Genomic DNA, 21168 nt, shown 5'->3' with positions numbered 1-21168 from the left:
TTCTGGTGGACATTCCTGCAGTCAGCATAACAATTGCACGCTCCCTAAAAACTTGAAACATCTGTGGCATTGTGTTGTGTGACAAAACTTCACATTTTAGAGTGGCCTTTTATTGTCCCCAGCACAAGGTACACCTGTGTAATGATTATGTTGTTTAATCAGCTTCTTGATATGCCACATCTGTCAGGTGGATGGATTATCTTGGCAAAGGAGAAAAGCTCACTAACAGGGATGTAAACAAATTTCTTCACCAGATTTGAGCGAAATAAGCTTTTTGTGCGTACGGAAAAATTCTGGGATCTTTTATTTCAGCTTATGAAAAATGGGACCAACACTTCACATGTTACATTTATATTTTTTTCAGTGTATATTAAGCTACCCTGAAGCAGCAGAGTATATATCACCAAGACTTGCATTATTAATTTCTTAATGAATGGTTTAACATATTTCTGCATAGTTTTTCCTTTCTGAAAGATCACATTGATACCAATGTGGTAACTTGTGTGTGTCCAAGTGTGATTTACCTCGTAGATTCCACCAAACAGAGACATGAATTTGCTGAGGAGTGCAGCACACAGACTGGCAATGTGAACAAACGGACCCTAGAGAGAGAGGGAGAAAGAATCACTTGTGAATGATTTCCTAAAAACTTCAGTGTATCATTGATTAATCTCAAGACTTTTCTAAGAAGATTTAAATTCTGTTGTATTCTTCCAACCCCCTCTCCACCCTCCTTCATCCCCCTCTACCCTCCTTTATCCCCGTCTCCTCTCCACCTTCCTTCATTCCCCTATCCTCTCCACCCTCCTTCATCCCCCTCTCCTCCCCACCCCCCTCTCCTCTTCTTTCCACCCTCCTTCATCCCCCTCTCCTCTTCTTTACTCCCTCTTATCCCCCTCCCCTGTTTTACCTCTCCACTGTGACCAACAGGGTGGCCTGAGTGCAACGTGTGTGGCTGTATGACAGGGACACAGGACATGTGTAACCACAACCCTCTGTGTGCTTCACTGTTAGAACCCCTTGTCCTATGAATTACAGATATATTGATTGATTTTAGGAGTCTTTATGCCATATTGCGTCTGCTAGCTGTCAAATGGTGTGTGTGTCTGCATAACTAGTGGAACTCCTGGAACAGACAACTACTGGAACAGACAACTACCCAAACTCACACAAGCTTGACTGTGAGAAGAGGATATGTGTGCGTCAAAAGACAGAGAGGTGAGAAGAATGTTAACCGAGCGCGTGTGCACGTGTGTGTGTGTACTGTGTGTGTGTGAGTGTTACCTCCTTGCCCAGAGGCATGCCACTGCCCAGGGCACAGGTGAGACCGATGACTTTGGCAACAAAGGTTTTAAAGGTGAGGTATTCTTTCAGCACTACACCCCTCAGAATGGTCTTCATCTCTGGGATACCTGAACCTAGAGGGGGAGAGGGGGTTATGGTGCTCTGATGCAGTCAGTCAGTCAGTGTATGTGTGTGTCTTACCTACGGCCTGTGGGGCCAGTATCTGTGTGAAGCCAGCTGAGAAGGTGATGAGCACCACAGGGTAGGTGACCCAGGCTAGGTACTGGAGAAACACATTACTCTCCAGGCCTCCGTACATCCACTTCTGTGCTATGGACACACACACAAACACACCAATATCAAATTGATGTCAATCAGAAAGTTAAACTACAGTGCCTTGCGAAAGTATTCGGCCCCCTTGAACTTTGCAACCTTTTGCCACATTTCAGGCTTCAAACATAAAGATATAAAACTGTATTTTTTTGTGAAGAATCAACAACAAGTGGGACACAATCATGAAGTGGAACGACATTTATTGGATATTTCAAACCTTTTTAACAAATCAAAAACTGAAAAATTGGGCGTGCAAAATTATTCAGCCCCTTTACTTTCAGTGCAGCAAACTCTCTCCAGAAGTTCAGTGAGGATCTCTGAATGATCCAATGTTGACCTAAATGACTAATGATGATAAATACAATCCACCTGTGTGTAATCAAGTCTCCGTATAAATGCACCTGCACTGTGATAGTCTCAGAGGTCCGTTAAAAGCGCAGAGAGCATCATTAAGAACAAGGAACACACCAGGCAGGTCCGAGATACTGTTGTGAAGAAGTTTAAAGCCGGATTTGGATACAAAAAGATTTCCCAAGCTTTAAACATCCCAAGGAGCACTGTGCAAGCGATAATATTGAAATGGAAGGAGTATCAGACCACTGCAAATCTACCAAGACCTGGCCGTCCCTCTAAACTTTCAGCTCATACAAGGAGAAGACTGATCAGAGATGCAGCCAAGAGGCCCATGATCACTCTGGATGAACTGCAGAGATCTACAGCTGAGGTGGGAGACTCTGTCCATAGGACAACAATCAGTCGTATATTGCACAAATCTGGCCTTTATGGAAGAGTGGCAAGAAGAAAGCCATTTCTTAAAGATATCCATAAAAAGTGTCATTAAAAGTTTGCCACAAGCCACCTGGGAGACACACCAAACATGTGGAAGAAGGTGCTCTGGTCAGATGAAACCAAAATTGAACTTTTTGGCAACAATGCAAATCGTTATGTTTGGCGTAAAAGCAACACAGCTGAACACACCATCCCCACTGTCAAACATGGTGGTGGCAGCATCATGGTTTGGGCCTGCTTTTCTTCAGCAGGGACAGGGAAGATGGTTAAAATTGATGGGAAGATGGATGGAGCCAAATACAGGACCATTCTGGAAGAACACCTGATGGAGTCTGCAAAAGACCTGAGACTGGGACGGAGATTTGTCTTCCAACAAGACAATGATCCAAAACATAAAGCAAAATCTACAATGGAATGGTTCAAAAATAAACATATCCAGGTGTTAGAATAGCCAAGTCAAAGTCCAGACCTGAATCCAATCGAGAATCTGTGGAAAGAACTGAAAACTGCTGTTCACAAATGCTCTCCATCCAACCTCACTGAGCTCGAGCTGTTTTGCAAGGAGGAATGGGAAAAAATGTCAGTCTCTCGATGTGCAAAACTGATAGAGACATACCCCAAGCGACTTACAGCTGTAATCGCAGCAAAAGGTGGCGCTACAAAGTATTAACTTAAAGGGGCTGAATAATTTTGCACGCCCAATTTTTCAGTTTTTGATTTGTTAAAAAAAGTTTGAAATATCCAATAAATGTCGTTCCACTTCATGATTGTGTCCCACTTGTTGTTGATTCTTCACAAAAAAATACAGTTTTATATCTTTATGTTTGAAGCCTGAAATGTGGCAAAAGGTCGCAAAGTTCAAGGGGGCCGAATACTTTCGCAAGGCACTGTATATCCAATATATAAATCATGATAAAATATATTCATCATGAGAACTGCAATACATATTGTATTGGCAGTATCCTGATAATATCATATTGTGAGGTCCCTGGCAATTCCCAGCCCTACTCATGAGTACAGAGACAAAACATTTGACAAAAGTAGAACCCGCAGGACTTCTCTCCTAAAAATGACTGCTTTACATGGAGAGATCAAAAGTGTGTGTGTGTGTGTAGAAAGGGGGGGGATTTGTCTGGATGAGCGTCTTGCTTCTAGATGACTCACTCCTCTCCCCTCTTCACTTTCTCTACATGCAGTCTACCATCTGACACACACACACACACTGCAGCAATGTGTGTAAATTTGTGCTTGACTCAAGATAAAGCACATTGACACCCACACACCTTCTGAACACTCACACACACAAACACATTTTAATGCTGCAAAGATTAAATTAAACCACATTTAAGCTAATCATACACACACGGACTTGCATGCAGCCCTGGTAGACAGTAATCTGCACTGCAGCTCATCATGAACACACACCCTGGTTTGATGGGTGTGTGTGCGTGAACCACAGTGTCTGAGATTATCTTGAGTGTGGCTTAATGTCTTCTTTAGCTGCATGCAGGAAATGTGTCAGATTAAATGATTCAGACAGAGGGACAGTACAGCTGACTAGAGCCATCAGTAGACCAAGCAGTCTACCTCCTCCCCAAAGCCCTCACCTCCCCAAAGCCCTCACCTTGTAGACAGATGGCAATAGCGAAGTCGACCACCCAGCTGACCAGAGCCATGAATAGACCCAGGAGGATGAGGAAGATCCAGTCTTCACCAACACGAGAGATGAGGAACTTCTGACAGCGCACCGTACAGACTGGAGGGAAGAGAGATACAGGTGCACACTGTTAGACGACAACAACACTTACTATTACAGTACCAGTGAGTCAAGTCAGTCAGAACTACAATATAAACAAACCAACACATCTTACAGACTGAGGAGAGAAGTGTAGCATTGTTAAAACTACATTACCCACCTTGGAGTCAGGACCACAATACAATGTAACCCCCTACACCCACAAGTACCCATTCGATGTTCACTTTTGCACAGACACCTCTAGTCTCCTTTTACATGGGGGCTGTTTAATTCACACAGCTCTTTCTCCCATACACCCCCCCCCCCATAATACCTCTACCATCCCCCCCTATTTCCCTCGACTCACTCCTTTCCTTATTTCTCTACTCTCAAAGAGGAGATGTCTAGCAGGAGGGGTCCTCTAGTTCTCTACTTTAAGGACTGTCACATCAGACACGCCACACTGTCCTAACATTAGTCCTGCTCTGCTCCCCTGTCATATTATTCAGTCTTCTCTCATCTCACCAACGTACTAAACCACACTAATGCTACTTTACTACACTACAAGATTCTGTCAGATGAAAGAGAGAATTCTGAATTTCTGTATCCCCCTCTTCCTCCCTCTTTCTTTTCCTTCTCATCTAAAGCATTATTACTCTCCCCATTTGTCCCTCCACTTTCCTCCTCCTCTATAGTACGGCCTGTGTGTGCCATTGTATAGGGGAACAGGTTGTAATGTTGATGACATGGGGTGTATATCATTAATACGCAGATAGCACATGTAATGGAACAGGGTCCTTGAAGTGGACGTGTAGGGGTGGATTTGGGACAGAGAGGAGCAGACATAGCAATACATTGAATATTGTGTGGCGCAGGATGGCGACAGAGCAACATGCGTGTTTTTAGCACACTACAGTACACACTCTCCAATCAACACCTTCACAGTCTAACACACAAGCGCACACAGCTTACAAGCAGTGAGAAACACTTTGTGTGTGTTGCATCATCTCGCCCACGGCCCAGCTGTGTTCTAAAATTCCCTTCTGTTCTCTAGTCATCATGTGTGAGATGGTGTTTTGCGAGATGTGTGTGTTTGTCACGGTTTACATAAAAAAATAGTCATTTAGCAGACGCTCTTAGAGCGTCTAACAAGAGCAATTAGGGTTAAGTGCCTTGCTCAAGGGCACAGAGATTTTTAATCTAGTCGGCTTGGGGATTCGAACCAGTGACCTTCTTTATATAATTAACCACTAGGCTACCTGCCGCTGTCTGTGTGTGTTCGCATGTGTGAGAGCATGTTCATGCAAACATACAGCACCAATCAAAATTTTGGAAGCACCAACTTATTCCAAGATTTTTCTTCATTTTGACTATATTCTACATTGTAGAATAATAGTGAAGACATCAAACTATGAAATAACACAAGGAATCATGTAGTAACCAAACATAAAAAATAAAAAAATCTAAATATATTTTATATTTGAGATTCTTCAAAGTAACCAATCAGTTGTGTTGTGACAAGGTAGGGGGGTATACAGAATATAGCCCTATTTGGTAAAAAGACCAAGTCCATATTATGGCAAGAACAGCTCAATTAAGCAAAGAGAAACGACAGTCTATCATTACTTTAAGACATGAAGGTCAGTCAATGCTGAACATTTCAAGAACTTTGAACATTTCAAGTGCAGTCTCAAAAACCATCAAGCACTATGTTGAAGCTGTCTCTCATGAGGACCGCCACAAGAAAGAAAGACCCAGAATTTCCTCTGCTGCAGAGGATAAGTTCATTCGTTACCAGCCTCAGAAATTGCAGTCCAAATAAATGCTTCACATAGTTCAAGTAACAGACACATCTCAACATCCACTGTTCAGAGGAGACTGCGTGAATCAGGCCTTCATGGTCAAATTGCTGCAAAGAAACAACTACTAAAAGGACACCAATAAGAAGAACAGACTTGCTTGAAACACGAGCAATGGACATTAGACCGGTGGAAATCTGTCCTTTGGTCTGATGAGTCCAAATTTCAGATTTTTGGTTCCAGCCCCCGTGTCTTTGTGAGACGCAGAGTAGGTGAACGGATGATTGCCGCATGTGTGGTTCCCACCATGAAGCATGGAGATAGAGGTAGGTGAGATGGTGTTTGCTGGTGACACTGTCAGTGATGTATTTAGAATTCAAGGCACACTTAACCAGCATGGCTACCACAGCATTCTGAAGCGATACGCCATCCCATCTGGTTTGTGCTTAGTGGAACTATCATTTGCTTTTCAACAGGACAATGTCCCAAAACACACCTCTAGGCTGTGTAAGGGCTATTTGACTTTGAAGGAGAGTGATGGATTGCTGCATCAGATGACCTGGCTTCCAAAATCATCCGACCTCAACCCAATTGTGATGGTTTGCGATGAGTTGGAGCGTAGAGTGAAGGAAAAGAAGCCAACAAGTGCTCAGCATGTGGGAACTCCTCCAAGACTGTTGGAAAAGCATTCCTCATGAAGCTGGTTGAGAGAACGCCAAGAGCGTGCAAAGCTGTCATCAAGGCAAAGGGTAGCAACTTTGAAGAATCTCAAATATATATTGATTTGTTTAGCACTTTTTTGGTTACTACATTATTCCATATGTGTTATTTCATAGTTTTTATGTCTTTCCAATTCTAAAATGTAGAACATTGTCAAAATGTAGGAAAACCCTTGAATGAGTAGGTGTGTCCAAACTTCTGACTGGTACTGTACATTAACAAAAATAAACTCATCATCACGCAACAATTTCAAAGATTTCACTTAGTTACAGGTCATACGGAACTCAGTCAATTTAAATAAATAAATTAGGCCTATGGATTTCACGACTGGGAATACAGATATGCATCTGCTGGTCACAGATACCTTTTTTTTTTTAAAGTAAGGGCGATCAGTAAGGGATCAGAAAACCAGTCAGTATCTGGTCTGACCACCATTTGCCTCATCCAGCATGACACATCTCCTTCATATAGAGTTGATCAGGCTGTTGATTGTGGCCTGTGGAATGTTTTCCCACTGAAGTCGGTTACGATGCGAACTGCAGCCAGGTCAAGACCCTGGTGAGAACGGTGAGCATGCAGATGAGCTTCCCTGAGGCGGTTTCTGACAGTTTGTGCAGAAATTCTTTGCTTATGCAAACCCAGTTTCATCAGCTGTCTGGCTCGTCTCAGACCATCCCGCAGGTGAAGAAGCCAGATGTGGAGGTCCTGGGCTGGTGTGGTTACACATGGTCTACTGCTGTGAGGCCGGTTGGATGTACTGCCAAATTCTCTAAAACAATGTTTGAGGCATCTTATAGCAGAGTAATTAACATTACATTCTCTGTCAACAGCTCTGGTGGACATTCCTGCAGTCAGTATGCCAATTGCACACTCCCTCAAAACTTGAGACATCTGTGGTATTGTGTTGGGTGACAAAACTGCACATTTTAGAGTGGACGTTTATTGTCCTCCGCACAAGGTACACCTGTGTAATGATTATGCTGTTTAATCATCTTCTTGATATGCCACACCTGTCAGCTGGATGGATTATCTTGGCAAAGGAGAAATGCTCACTAACAGTGTGTGTGTTCAAACCAGCAGCAGCTGTAATCTTGTCTGGTCTCTGAGCAGTAATGTTGTTAGCTCCGTCTGTGCTGCTATGACTCACTGGTTTTCCTGGGGTTCACAGTACACACCTTACAACACTTACCTGTTTCATTCTTTATGGCAGGCAATAACCTGCATGCTATTTCCCTCCATCCCTCTCCTCTTTTTTCCATTCACCCCATCCTGTCTTCCACCATCTCACCACTCTTCAAACCACAGCTTTAACTTTTTTTTCCATTACTCTCATCCTTTTTTCATTTTCTACCTTCTATCTCTTCGTATTTGACTTCCTCTCCTTACTGGTATTTTCTTTTCTTTCTCCCTCTTTCCACTTTACTTTTCCATTTCTTCTCTGTCCCTAGTTTCTTTACTTCTCCATCTCCATCTCCGCTGTCTCAATTGGAATATCCTTTAGCCTTATTTTTTTCACTTTCTCTCTCTCCTTCCCTCTTTCTGGCTCTCGCAATAACACCCACATACCTGCTGAGACTAACTTAGGTCGTCTTGGATACAGAATGTGTCCGCTTCCAGCGCCAAGCACTTAATGTCTGAGTGAGAATGAATGAGTGAAGATAAACAAGTGAGAGAAAGGAAACTGTGAACACAGTGAGTAAATGAGTAAGGTCAAAAGGGAAAATAAGACACCAATTGTGAATACGCCGTACTGACAGAATACGGAACATTACCCACCCCAATCAAATTAGCCATCCCATTTTTTATGCAATGTGATAGCATACTAAAGCAAAAATAACCTATATTAGAAATGTTCCATACGGGGAACGACTTACCACTGGGGAGAAAACCAGCTCATGACTTCACACAGGGACGCAACTTTCACTGGGGACAGGGGGACATATCCCACCCCACATTCTGAAATTGCATTTTTGTCCCCTCTAGTTTGATCATTACATTGCGATACATAAAGCAGCTACGGTGTGCCTTAGGACCATGCGGACGCCTCAGAGCGGTCGTGTAGGCTGTTTGGAGTGTTCAGACAGACCACGTGGACAACATAGAGCGGGCTGACAGGCTGTGTGAAGGCAAAGCTTCTGGAAGGCTAGCTGGACCAGCATGAGAGAGTTGAGCATAAATCAGTGTGTATGAGTTGCGCTCTTTCACAGAGTTGTAATAGAAAGCAGAGCAGAAACTGGCTACTCTTTAGTTGATTGATGTAGCTGGCAAGGTAACTTCCACTTGTGGTAAATTCAATTGATTGGAAATTATTTGGAAAGGCACACACACACACACACACACACACACACACACAGTTGACAGTGCATGTCAGAGCAAAAACCAAGCCAAAACCAAGCCAGAGCTGGCCGCCTGGCCAAACTGAGCAATTGGGGAGGTGACCAAGAACCTGATGGTCACTCTGACAGAGTACCAGAGTTCCTCTGTGGAGATCGGAGAACCTTCCAGAAGGACAAACATCTCTGCAGTACTCTACCAATCAGGCCTTTTATGGTAGAGTGGCCAGACAGAAGCCACTCCTCAGTAAAAGGCATGACAGTCCGCTTGGAGTTTTCCAAAAGGCACCTAAAGGACTCTGACCATGAGAAACAAGACTCTCTGGTCTGATGAAACCAAGATTGAACTCTTTGGCCTCAATGCCAAGCGTCATGTCTGGAGGAAAACCTGGCACAATCCCTATGGTGAAGCATGGTGGTGGCAGCATCATGTTTTGGGGATGTTTTTCAATGGATGGGACTGGGAGACTACCATACAGCCAAGACAACGCAAGAGTGGCTTCGGGACAAGTCTCAATGTCCTTGAGTGGCCCAGCCAGAGCCAAAAAAAGAAACGTACTCAATGTCAACTGTGTTTATTTTCAGCAAATTTTATGTGTAAATATTTGTATGAACATAACAAGAATCAACAACTGAGACATTAACTAAACAAGTTCCACAGACGTGATAACAGAAATGGAAGAATGTGTCCTTGAACAAAGGTGTGGGTAAAAATCAAAAGTAACCATCAGTATAGCTGCATCAAGTTCTGCAGTGCATCTCCTCCTCATGGACTGCACCAGATTTGCCAGTTCTTACTGTGAAATGTTACCGCACTCTTACACCAAGGCACCTGCAAGTTCCCGGACATTTCTGGGGGGAATGGCCCTAGCCCTTACCCTCCGATCCAACAAGTCCCAGACGTGCTCAATGGGATTGAGATTCGGGCTGTTCGCTGGCCATGGCAGAACACTGACATTCCTGTCTTGTAGGAAATCACGCACAGAACGAGCAGTATGGCTGGTGGCATTGTCATGCTGGAGGGACATATCAGGTTGAGCCTGCAGGAAGGGTACCACATGAGGGAGGAGGATGTCTTCCCTGTAATGCACAGAGTTGAGATTGCCTGCAATGACAACAAGCTCAGTCCGATTATGCTGTGACACACCGCATGACAGACCCTCCACTTCCAAATCGATCCCGCTCCATGCCTCGGTGTAACGCTCATTCCTTTGACAATAAATGCGAATCCGACCATCACCCCTGGTGAGACAAAACCGTGACTCATCAGTTAACAGCACTTTTTGCCCGTCCTGTCTGGTCCATCGGTGGGTTTGTGCCCATGGGTGACGTTGTTGCCGGTGATGTCTGGTGAGGACCTGCCTTACAACAGGCCTACAAGCCCTCAGTCCAGCCTCTCTCAGCCTATTGCGGACAGTCTGAGCACTGATGGAGGGATTGTGCGTTCCTGGTGTAACTCAGGCAGTTGTTGTTGCCATCCTATACCTGTCCCGCAGGTGTAATGTTCGGATGTCCCGAAACTGTGCAGGTGTTGTGTTGATACATACATATACACTGTGATACACATATACTGTGTTGATACCACTGCGAGGACGATCAGCTGTCCGCCCTGTCTCCCTGTAGTGCTGTCTTAGGCATCTCACAGTACGGACATTGCAATGTTTTGTCCTGGTCACATGTGCAGTCCTCATGCCTCCTTGCAGCATGCCTAAGACACGATCAAGCAGATGAGCAGGGACCCTGGGCATCTTTCTTTTGGTGTTTTTCAGAGTCAGTAGAAATGCCTCTTTAGTGTCCTAAGTTTTCATAACTGTGACCTTAATTGCCTACCGTCTGTTAGCTGTTAGTGTCTTAACGACCGTTCCACAGGTGCATGTTCATAAAAAAATTTATGGTTCATTGAACAAGCATGGGAAACAGTGTTTAAACCCTTTTCAATGAAGATCTGTAAAGTTATTTGGATTTTTATGAATTGTCTTTGAAAGACAGGGTCCTGAAAAGGGGGTATTTCTTTTTTTGCTGAAATTATACACAGACACTTGCAAAAGTATTCATCCCCCTTAGCATTTTTCCTATTTTGTTGCATTACAACCTGTCATTTAAATTAATTTTTATTTGGATTTCATGTAATGGACATACACAAAATAGTCAAAATTGGTGAAGTGAGCCTCCCGGGTGGCGCAGTGGTAACCGGCCGCGACCGGGAGGTCCGTGGGGCGACGCACAATTGGCCTAGCGTCGTTCGGGTTAGGGAGGGCTTGGTCGGTAGGGAAGTCCTTGTCTCATCGCGCACCAGCGACCCCTGTGGCGGGCCGGGCGCAGTGCGCGCTAACCAAGGTGGCCAGGTACATGGTGTTTCCTCCGACACATAGGTGCGGCTGGCTTCCGGGTTGGATGCGCGCTGTGTTAAGAAGCAGTGCGGCTTGGTTGTGTTGTGTATCGGAGGACGCATGACTTTCAACCTTCGTCTCTCCCGAGCCCGTACGGGAGTTGTAGCAATGAGACAAGATAGTAGCTACTACAACAATTGGACCACGAAATTGGGGAGAAAAAGGGAGAAAATTCACAAAAAATAAAATTCACAAAATTTTTTAAAAAAATTGGTGAAGGGAACTGAAAAAAATAACATGTTTTAAAAACTAATTTAAAAGAAAACAACAGAAAAGTGGTGCATGCCTATGTATTCACCCACTTTGCTATGAAGCCCCTAAACAAGATCTGGTGCAACCAATTACCTTCAAAAGTCACATAATTAGATAAATAAAGTCCACCTGTGTGCAATTTAAGTGTCATATGACCTGTCCCATGATCTCAGTATATATATATATACACACCTGTTCTGAAAGGCCCCAGATACTACAACACCACTAAGCAAGGGGCACCACCAAGCAAGCGACACCATGAAGACCAAGGAACTCTCCAAACAGGTCAGGGACAAAGTGGGGGAGAAGTACAGATCAGGGTTGGGTTAGAAAAAAATATCAGAAACTTTTAACATCCCACGGAGTACCATTAAATCCATTATTAAAAAATGGAAAGAATATGGCACCACAGCAAACCTGCCAAGAAAGGGCCGCCCACCAAAAGTCACAGAACAGGCAAGGAGGGCATTAATCAGAAAGGCAACAAAGAGAGCAAAGATAACCCTGAAGGAGATGCAAATCTCCACAGTGGAGGTTGGAGTATCTTTCCACAGGACCACTTTAAGCCGTACAGTCCACAGAGCTGGGCTTTATGGAAGAGTGTCCAGAAAAAAGCAATTTCAAGAAAAAAATAAGCAAACACGTTTGGTGTTCACCAAAAGGCATGTGGGAGACTCACCAAACATATGGAAGAATGTACTGTGGTCAGATGAGACAAGCATTTTGCTTTTTGGCCATCAAGGAAAACGCTATGTCTGCGCAAACCCAACACCTCTCATCACCCCGAGAACACCACCCCCACAGTGAATTATGGTGGTGGCAGCATTATGCTGTGGGGTTGTTTTTAATCGTCAAGGACTGGGAAACTGGTCAGAATTGAAGGATGGCGCTAAATACAGGGAAATTCTTGAGTAAAACCTATTTCAGTCTTCCAGAGAATTAAGACTGGGACGGATGTTCACCTTCCAGCAGGACAATGACCCTAAGATACTGCTAAAACAACACTTGAGTGGTTTAATAAGGAGAAACATTTAAATGGTTTGGAATGGTCTAGTCAAAGCCCATACCTCAATCCAATTGAGAATCTGTGGTATGACTTAAAGATTGCTGTACACCAGCGGAACCCATCCAGCTTGAAGGAGGTGGAGCAGTTTTGCCTTGTAGAACGGGAAAAAAACCCAGTGGCTAGATGTGCCAAGATTATAGAGACATACCCCAAGAGACTTGCAGCTGTAAAAGGTGGCTCTACAAAGTATTGACTTTGAGGGGGTGAATTGTTATGCACGCTCAAGTTCAGTTTTTTGGTCTTATTCCTTGTTTGTTTCACAATAAAAAATATTTTTCATCTTCAAAGTGGTAGGCATGTTGTGTAAATCAGATGATACAAACCTTCCAGTGGGTAAGAAGTTTACATACATGAAGTTGACTGTGCCTTTAAACAGCTTGGAAAATTTCAGAAAATTATGTTATGGCTTTAAAAGCTTCTGATAGGCTAATTGACATAATTTGAGTGAATTGGAGGTGTACCTGTGGATGTATTTCAAGGCATACCTTCAAAGTCAGTGCCTCTTTGCTTGACATCATGGGAAAATCAAAATAAATCAGCCAAGACCTCAAAAAACATTGTAGACCTCCACAAGTCTGTTTTTTTCTAATTACCATGTTCATCTGTACAAACAATAGTACACAAGTATAAACACCATGGGACCAAGCAGCCGTCATACAGCTCAGGAAGGAGAAGTGTTCTGTCTCCTAGAGATGAACGTACTTTGGTGCGAAAAGTGCAAATCAATCCTCGAACAGCAAAGGACCTTGTGAAGATGCTGGAGAAAACAGGTACAAAAGTATCTATATCCACAGTAAAACGAGTCCTAAATCGACATAACCTGAAAGACTACTCAGCAAGGTAGAAGCCACTGCTCCAAAACCGCCATACAAGAGCCAGACTACGGTTTGCAACTGCACATGGGAACAAAGACTGTACATTTTGGAGAAAAGTTCTCTGGTCTGATGAAACAAAAATAGAAATGTTTGGCCATAATGACCATCCCTACGTTCGGAGGAAAAAGAGGGAGGCTTGCAAGCCGAAGAAGGCCATTCCAACCGTGAAGCACAGGGGTGGCAGTATCATGTTTTGGGGTTGCTTTGCTGCAGGAGGGTCTGGTGCACTTCACAAAATAGATGGCATCATGAGTTAGGAAAATTATGTGGATATATTGAAGCAACATCTCAAGACATCAGTCAGGAAGTTAAGCTTGGTCGCAAATGGGTCTTCCAAAAGGACAATGACCCAAAGCATACTTCCTAAGTTGTGGCAAAATGGCTTAAGGACAACAAAGTCAATGTATTGGAGTGGCCATCACAAAGCCCAGACTTCAATCCTATAGAACATTTGTGGGCAGAACTGAAAAAGCGTGGGCGAGCAAGGAGGCCTACAAACCTGACTCAGCTACACCAGCTCTGTCAGGAGGAATGGGCCAAAATTCACCCAACCTATTGTGGGAAGCTTGTGGAAGGCTACCCGAAATGTTTGACCCAAGGTAAACAATTTAAAGGCAATGCTACCAAATACTAATTGAGTGCATGTAAACTTCTGACCCACTGGTAATGTGATAAAAAAAATAAAAGCTGAACTAAATCACTCTACTAGTATTCTGACATTTCACATTTTTCAAATAAAGTGGCCATCCTAACTGACTTAAAACAGGGAATTTTTACTAGGATTAAATGTCAGGAATTGTGAAAAACTTAGTTCAAATCTATTTGGCTAAGGTGTATGTAAACTTCCGACTTCAACTGCATGCATACACGCATGCATGCATACACACACCCCAAGTCAAATGGTTTAGAACACCTACTCATTCAAGGGATTTTCTTTATTGTTACTGATAAGGTCCGCCACAGGAATGGAAGACCCAGAGTTATCTCTGCTGCAGAGGATAAGTTCATTAGAGTTACCAGCCTCAGAAATTGCAGCCCCAACAATTGCTTCAGATTAACAGACATCTCAACATCAACTGTTCAGAGGAGACTGTGTGAATCAGGCATTCATGGCATTGAATTGCTGCAAAGAAACCACTACTAAAGGACAACAATAATAAGAAGAGACTGCTCGGGACAAGGAACATGGGCAATGGACATTAGACCGGTGGAAATTTGTCCTTTAGTCCGATGAGTCCAATCTGAAGACTTTTGGTTCCAACCACCATGTCTTTGTGAGAAGCGGTGTGGGTGAACGGATAATATCTGCAATGTATAGTTTTCTACCGTAAAGCATGGAGGAAGTGGTGTTATGGTATGGGGGTGACACTGTCTGTGATTTATTTAGAATTCAAGGCACATGTAACCAGCATGGCTACCACAGCGATACGCCATCCCATCTGGTTTGCGCTTAGTGGTACTATCATTTGCTTTTCAACAAGAAAATTGACCCAAAACACCTTCAGGCTGTGTAAGGGCTATTTGATCAAGAAGGAGAGTGGTGCATCAGATGACCTGGCCTCCACAATCCCCCGACCTTAACCAAATGAAGATGGTTTGGGATGAGTCGGATCACAGAGTGAAGGAAAAGCAGCCAACAAGTGATCAGCATATGTGGGAACACCTTCAAGACTGTTGGAAAGCATTCCAGTTGAAGCTGGTTGAGAGAATGCCAAGAGTGTGCAAAGCTGTCATTAAGGCAAAGGGTGGCTATTTGAAGAATCTCAAATATAACATTTTATTTGTTTAATACTTTTTTGGTTAGTACATGATTCCATATGTGTTATTTTATAGTTTTGATGTCTTCACTATTATTACACAATTAGAAAATAGTAAAAAATAAAGAAAACCCCTTGAATTAGTAGGTGTTATAAAACTTTTGACCATTAATGTATATATACAGTGCCTTGCGAAAGTATTCGGCCCCCTTGAACTTTGCGACCTTTTGCCACATTTCAGGCTTCAAACATAAAGATATAAAACTGTATTTTTTTGTGAAGAATCAACAACAAGTGGGACACAATCATGAAGTGGAACGACATTTATTGGATATTTCAAACTTTTTTAACAAATCAAAAACTGAAAAATTGGGCGTGCAAAATTATTCAGCCCCCTTAAGTTAATACTTTGTAGCGCCACCTTTTGCTGCGATTACAGCTGTAAGTCGCTTGGGGTATGTCTCTATCAGTTTTGCACATCGAGAGACTTACATTTTTTCCCATTCCTCCTTGCAAAACAGCTCGAGCTCAGTGAGGTTGGATGGAGAGCATTTGTGAACAGCAGTTTTCAGTTCTTTCATCAGATTCTCGATTGGATTCAGGTCTGGACTTTGACTTGGCCATTCTAACACCTGGATATGTTTATTTTTGAACCATTCCATTGTAGATTTTGCTTTATGTTTTGGATCATTGTCTTGTTGGAAGACAAATCTCCGTCCCAGTCTCAGGTCTTTTGCAGACTCCATCAGGTGTTCTTCCAGAATGGTCCTGTATTTGGCTCCATCCATCTTCGCATCAATTTTAACCATCTTCCCTGTCCCTGCTGAAGAAAAGCAGGCCCAAACCATGATGCTGCCACCACCATGTTTGACAGTGGGAATGGTGTGTTCAGCTGTGTTGCTTTTACGCCAAACATAACGTTTTGCATTGTTGCCAAAAAGTTCAATTTTGGTTTCATCTGACCAGAGCACCTTCTTCCACATGTTTGGTGTGTCTCCCAGGTGGCTTGTGGCAAACTTTAAACAACACTTTTTATGGATATCTTTAAGAAATGGCTTTCTTCTTGCCACTCTTCCATAAAGGCCAGATTTGTGCAATTTGTGCACTGTATATGTATATATTTGCAAACATTGTGGGGTATTGTGTGTAGATTCAGGGTAAAAAATGATTTAATTAAATTGAGAATAAAGCTGTAACGTAATAAAATGTGGAAAAAGTCAAGTGGTCTGAATACACTGTATATGGAGGATTTGCTGTTTCTGTGTGTTAATGTACAGTGGGGCAAAAAAGTATTTAGTCAGCCACCAATTGTGCAAGTTCTCCACTTAAAAAGATGAGAGAGGCCTGTAATTTTCATCATAGGTACACTTCAACTATGACAGACAAAATGAGAAGGAAAAAAATCCAGAAAATCACATTGTAGAAATGTTTATGAATTTATTTGCAAATTATGGTGGAAAATAAGTATTTGGTCAATAACAAAAGTTTATCTCAATACTTTGTTATATACCCTTTGTTGGCAATGACAGAGGTCAAACGTTTTCTGTAAGTCTTCACAAGGTTTTCACACACTGTTGCTGGTATTTTGGCCCATTCCTCCATGCATATCTCCTCTAGAGCAGTGTTTTTGGGCTGTTGCTGGGCAACACAGACTTTCAACTCCCTCCAAAGATTTTCTATAGGGTTGAGATCTGGCTAGGCCACTCCAGGACCTTGAAATGCTTCTTACGAAGCCACTCCTTTGTTGCCCGGGCAGTGTGTTTGGGATCATTGTCATGCTGAAAGACCCAGCCACGTTTCATCTTCAATGCACTTGCTGATGGAAGGAGGTTCACACTCAAAATCTCACGATACATGGCCACATTCATTCTTTCCTTTACACGGATCAGTCGTCCTGGTCCCTTTGCAGAAAAACAGCCCCAAAGCATGATGTTTCCACCCCCATGCTTCACAGTAGGTATGGTGTTCTGTGGATGCAACTCAGCATTCTTTGTCCTCCAAACTCGACGAGTTGAGTTTTTACCAAAAAGTTATATTTTGGTTTCATCTGACCATATGACATTCTCCCAATCTTCTTCTGGATCATCCAAATGCTCTCTAGCAAACTTCAGACGGGCCTGGACATGTACTGGCTTAAGCAGGGGGACACGTCTGGCACTGCAGGATTTGAGTCCCTGGCGGTGTAGTGTGTTACTGATGGTAGGCTTTGTTACTTTGGTCCCAGCACTCTGCAGGTCATTCACTAGGTCCCCCCGTGTGGTTCTGGGATTTTTGCTCACCGTTCTTGTGATCATTTTAACCCCACGGGGTGAGATCTTGCGTGGAGCCCCAGATCGAGGGAGATTATCAGTGGTCTTGTATGTCTTCCATTTCCTAATAATTGCCCCCACAGTTGATTTCTTCAAACCAAGCTTCAGGTCTACAATTTTGTTTGACAGCTCTTTGGTCTTGGCCATAGTAGAGTTTGGAGTGTGACTGTTTGAGGTTGTGGACAGGTGTCTTTTATAATGATAACAAGTTCAAACAGGTGCCATTAATACAGGTAATGAGTGGAGGACAGAGGAGCCTCAAAGAAGAAGTTACAGGTCTGTGAGAGCCAGAAATCTTGCTTGTTTGTTATTGACCAAATACTTATTTTCCACCATAATTTGCAAATAAATTCATTAAAAATCCTACAATGTGATTTTCTGGATTTTTTTTCTCATTTTGTCTGTCATAGTTGAAGTGTACCTATGATGAAAATTACAGGCCTCTCATCTTTTTAAGTGGGAGAACTTGCACAATTGGTGGCTGACGAAATACTATTTTGCCACACTGTATATTTGAGGTGTATTTGTAAAAAAAAAATGGTGTTATTTTGTTTCCAAACCTTTCCCTTGAACTAAAAAAAATGTAAGGTTGGAACTGGGAAGGAACTTGTTTTGGGAGAGAGTGGAGTTAATGACTAGACTGGTGGGGGTCGGCTGTGCAGGCGGCTCGAGCTGGCTGGTCGGTCTGGCTGAAATTTGATATAGAGGTTGTCTTAATAAAGACAATCAAAGGTGTGTATTTTTTCAAGAGTTGTTCATTGTTGGGCTATTGGTTAAAGGTGCAAGACAATATTGATTATTGAATTATCATTGATCTAGTTCAGTCTTATTAATCACTTAAACATTTAATAATCATCTCTTACCTAGCTTGATGACTGTGGGCATTTGTGCTTACTTTTTGTTCTAAATAGAGATGGCATATTGAATTGTGTAAAAAAAAAATTCAGGGAATTAGCTTAAGATGCACAAATGATTTCTGGGGGAGTACCCCCTGCCCCCCGTCAGGTTGTCCCCCACACTTCTAAAACCAAAGTTTCACGTCACGCTGAGCATGGTTACATGCACACAATAATATTATTCTTGTAGATATTTATTTTGAAAGGTTTACATGCTTTGCAAGAAGAACAATGTCCCTAATAATCCTGTTTACATGGACACATCTAAAATCAGGTTACTTGATGGGACTTTTGATAAACGCAGATCATCGCCAATCAAAATAAACTTTCTACCACAGCGTCTATGTTATTTTTGAGAACCCTATTTTATTCTGAGTTGGGACCAAGTTTGTATCTGAAAACTATTTCTAAGATGTATACTTTCAGTTTTTCCAAACTCACTTCACTCGTGCATAAGAGGGAGGCTTGCGCTACCCAGTGCTGGCACATGAGCAGATCAAATACACCCCTGGAATGTCGATTAAGCTGTTTACATGCCCTAATAATTTGAAAGATGGCTCAGAAAACCAGGTGTTTTAATCGCTGTATGCTTACTTCGATTTTGACTTACACCAATTAAGATAAGCAGAGTAAGGTGTTTGTTTACATGACTGCCATAATCAGTTTAATATTGAATTATTAGTGTGCATATAAAACGTACTCAATGATACTACTCACTGCTGGTTAATGGAGTAATGACACTAACTATCCTCGCTACCTGCTTCTCTACCCCCTTCTCTAGTGGGTGTTTACAACCCTAAAGAGGAATCCCAAAGAAAGAACTTCAGCCATAAGGGAGAATGGCAAGATAGAATAACAACTGATTAAAACACTGAGGTGAAAACTCCTGTTCTGTTCTAGGGCTAGACAGGTGATGAGGACATACGACCTGAAAGCCAAAGCTAACCCCCCGTGGCGGCTCTCATTCTGCTCTAAGTGTGTGTGTTTAGGAAAGCATTAAAAGCAGGTGAAAGCAGAGCTTCCCGGGGAGGTCTGAGCTCAGTGTATGTCAGCAACAATAGCCTGAGCTATTGTCTACTGTCTCTATCAGTCAAGCCATTAGTCTGATGGGTGAATGGGTGTGTGAGCCAGGGTTACCATTTCAGTGTGAGTCTAAGTGGAGAGCGCTAGTCCCAATCCCTCTCCATCAATACACACTTTGATAGTTGTCCAACACTGCACACACACACCATAATCTTCAATGAGGCATCAACTCCATCTCACATCCTGCTAAGAGGACAGCTGGGACCTGTTACTCAGTTCTAGGGGAGGAGGAGGTCGTCCTGTTCAGTTGTAGGGGAGGAGGTCGTCCTGTTCAGTTGTAGGGGAGGAGGTCGTCCTGTTCAGTTGTAGGGGAGGAGGAGGTCGTCCTGTTCAGTACTAGGGGAGGAGGAGGTCGTCCTGTTCAGTTGTAGGGGAGGAGGAGGTCGTCCTGTTCAGTACTAGGGGAGGAGGAGGTCGTCCTGTTCAGTACTAGGGGAGGAGGTCGTCCTGTTCAGTTCTCAGTTCTCAACTCCTGACCAGTGTTGGAATAATTTACTTGAAAAAGTAATGTTACATATTACTCATTACATTTAAAAGTAACAAATTACTTTACAATGTTACTACATTGTGTGGAAAGTAACAAGTTATATTATTTTGCATTACTTTTATGAAAAAACATTTCTAAATCTCACCACTTGTTTGACTCCCGAGTGGTGCAGCAGTGTAAGGCACTACATCACAGTGTCACGGCATCACTACGGCCTGGGGTTCGATCCCTGTATCATAACCGACCGGGAGTCCCATAGGACGATGCACAATTGGCCCAGCGTTGCCCTGGTTAGGGGGTGTTTGGCCAGGGGGGCTTTACTTGGCTCATGATGCTTTAGCGACTCCTTGGGGCGGCAGCGTAGCCTAGTGGTTAGAGCGTTAGACTAGTAACTGGAAGGTTGCAAATTCAAACCCCCAAGCTGACAAGGTACTAATCTGTCGTTCTGCCCCTGAACAGGCAGTTAACCCACTGTTCCTAGGCTGTCATTGAAAATAAGAATTTGTTCTTAACTGAATTGCCTAGTTAATAAAGGTACAAATTTAATTGTGGCGGGCCTAGCACATGAAGGCTGACTTCGGTCGTCAGTAATGTGTTTTCTTGGACACATTGGTGCAGCTGGCTTCGGGTTAAGCGAGCGGGTGTTAAGAAGCGTGATTTGGCGGGTCATGTTTTGGAGGACACATGACTTGACCTTCGCTTCTCTCGAGCATGTTGGGGAGTTGCAGCGCTAAGACAAGATTGTAATTACGAAAGTGCAGAGAAAAAGTGGGTAACATAAACCAAAAAAACAAAACAAAAAGGTTTGATCACTGTGCAGTGACACAGTGATGCGCTATATACACTGCTCAAAAAAATAAAGGGAACACTTAAACAACACAATGTAAATCCAAGTCAATCACACTTCTGTGAAATCAAACTGTCCACTTAGGAAGCAAAACTGATTGACAATAAATTTCACATGCTGTTGTGCAAATGGAATAGACAACAGGTGGAAATTATAGGCAATTAGCAAGACACCCCCAATAAAGGAGTGGTTCTGCAGGTGGTGACCACAGAC

General features: G+C 43.0%; 1 protein-coding gene across 2 annotated transcripts in view; it reads right to left on the bottom strand.

The window, feature by feature from the left end:
- The window catches only part of LOC110504090 (chloride channel protein 2), a 198402-nt gene that overhangs the window by 87284 nt on the left and 89950 nt on the right, over positions 1–21168 (bottom strand). For both annotated transcript variants that reach the window (XM_036961146.1, XM_036961147.1), the window contains exons 3-6: positions 4031–4162; positions 1486–1614; positions 1285–1418; positions 525–602 (exon numbers count right to left, since the gene is read on the bottom strand). In XM_036961146.1, coding sequence (XP_036817041.1) covers positions 525–602; positions 1285–1418; positions 1486–1614; positions 4031–4162 — 473 coding nt within the window. The remainder of the gene's footprint in view (positions 1–524; positions 603–1284; positions 1419–1485; positions 1615–4030; positions 4163–21168) is intronic.

This window comes from Oncorhynchus mykiss, chromosome 24 (genome assembly GCF_013265735.2).
Source record: "Oncorhynchus mykiss isolate Arlee chromosome 24, USDA_OmykA_1.1, whole genome shotgun sequence".
Classification (NCBI taxonomy): domain Eukaryota; kingdom Metazoa; phylum Chordata; class Actinopteri; order Salmoniformes; family Salmonidae; genus Oncorhynchus; species Oncorhynchus mykiss.
Note: the sequence above shows the minus strand (reverse complement) of the source record. Positions and strands in the feature narration are given on the sequence as shown.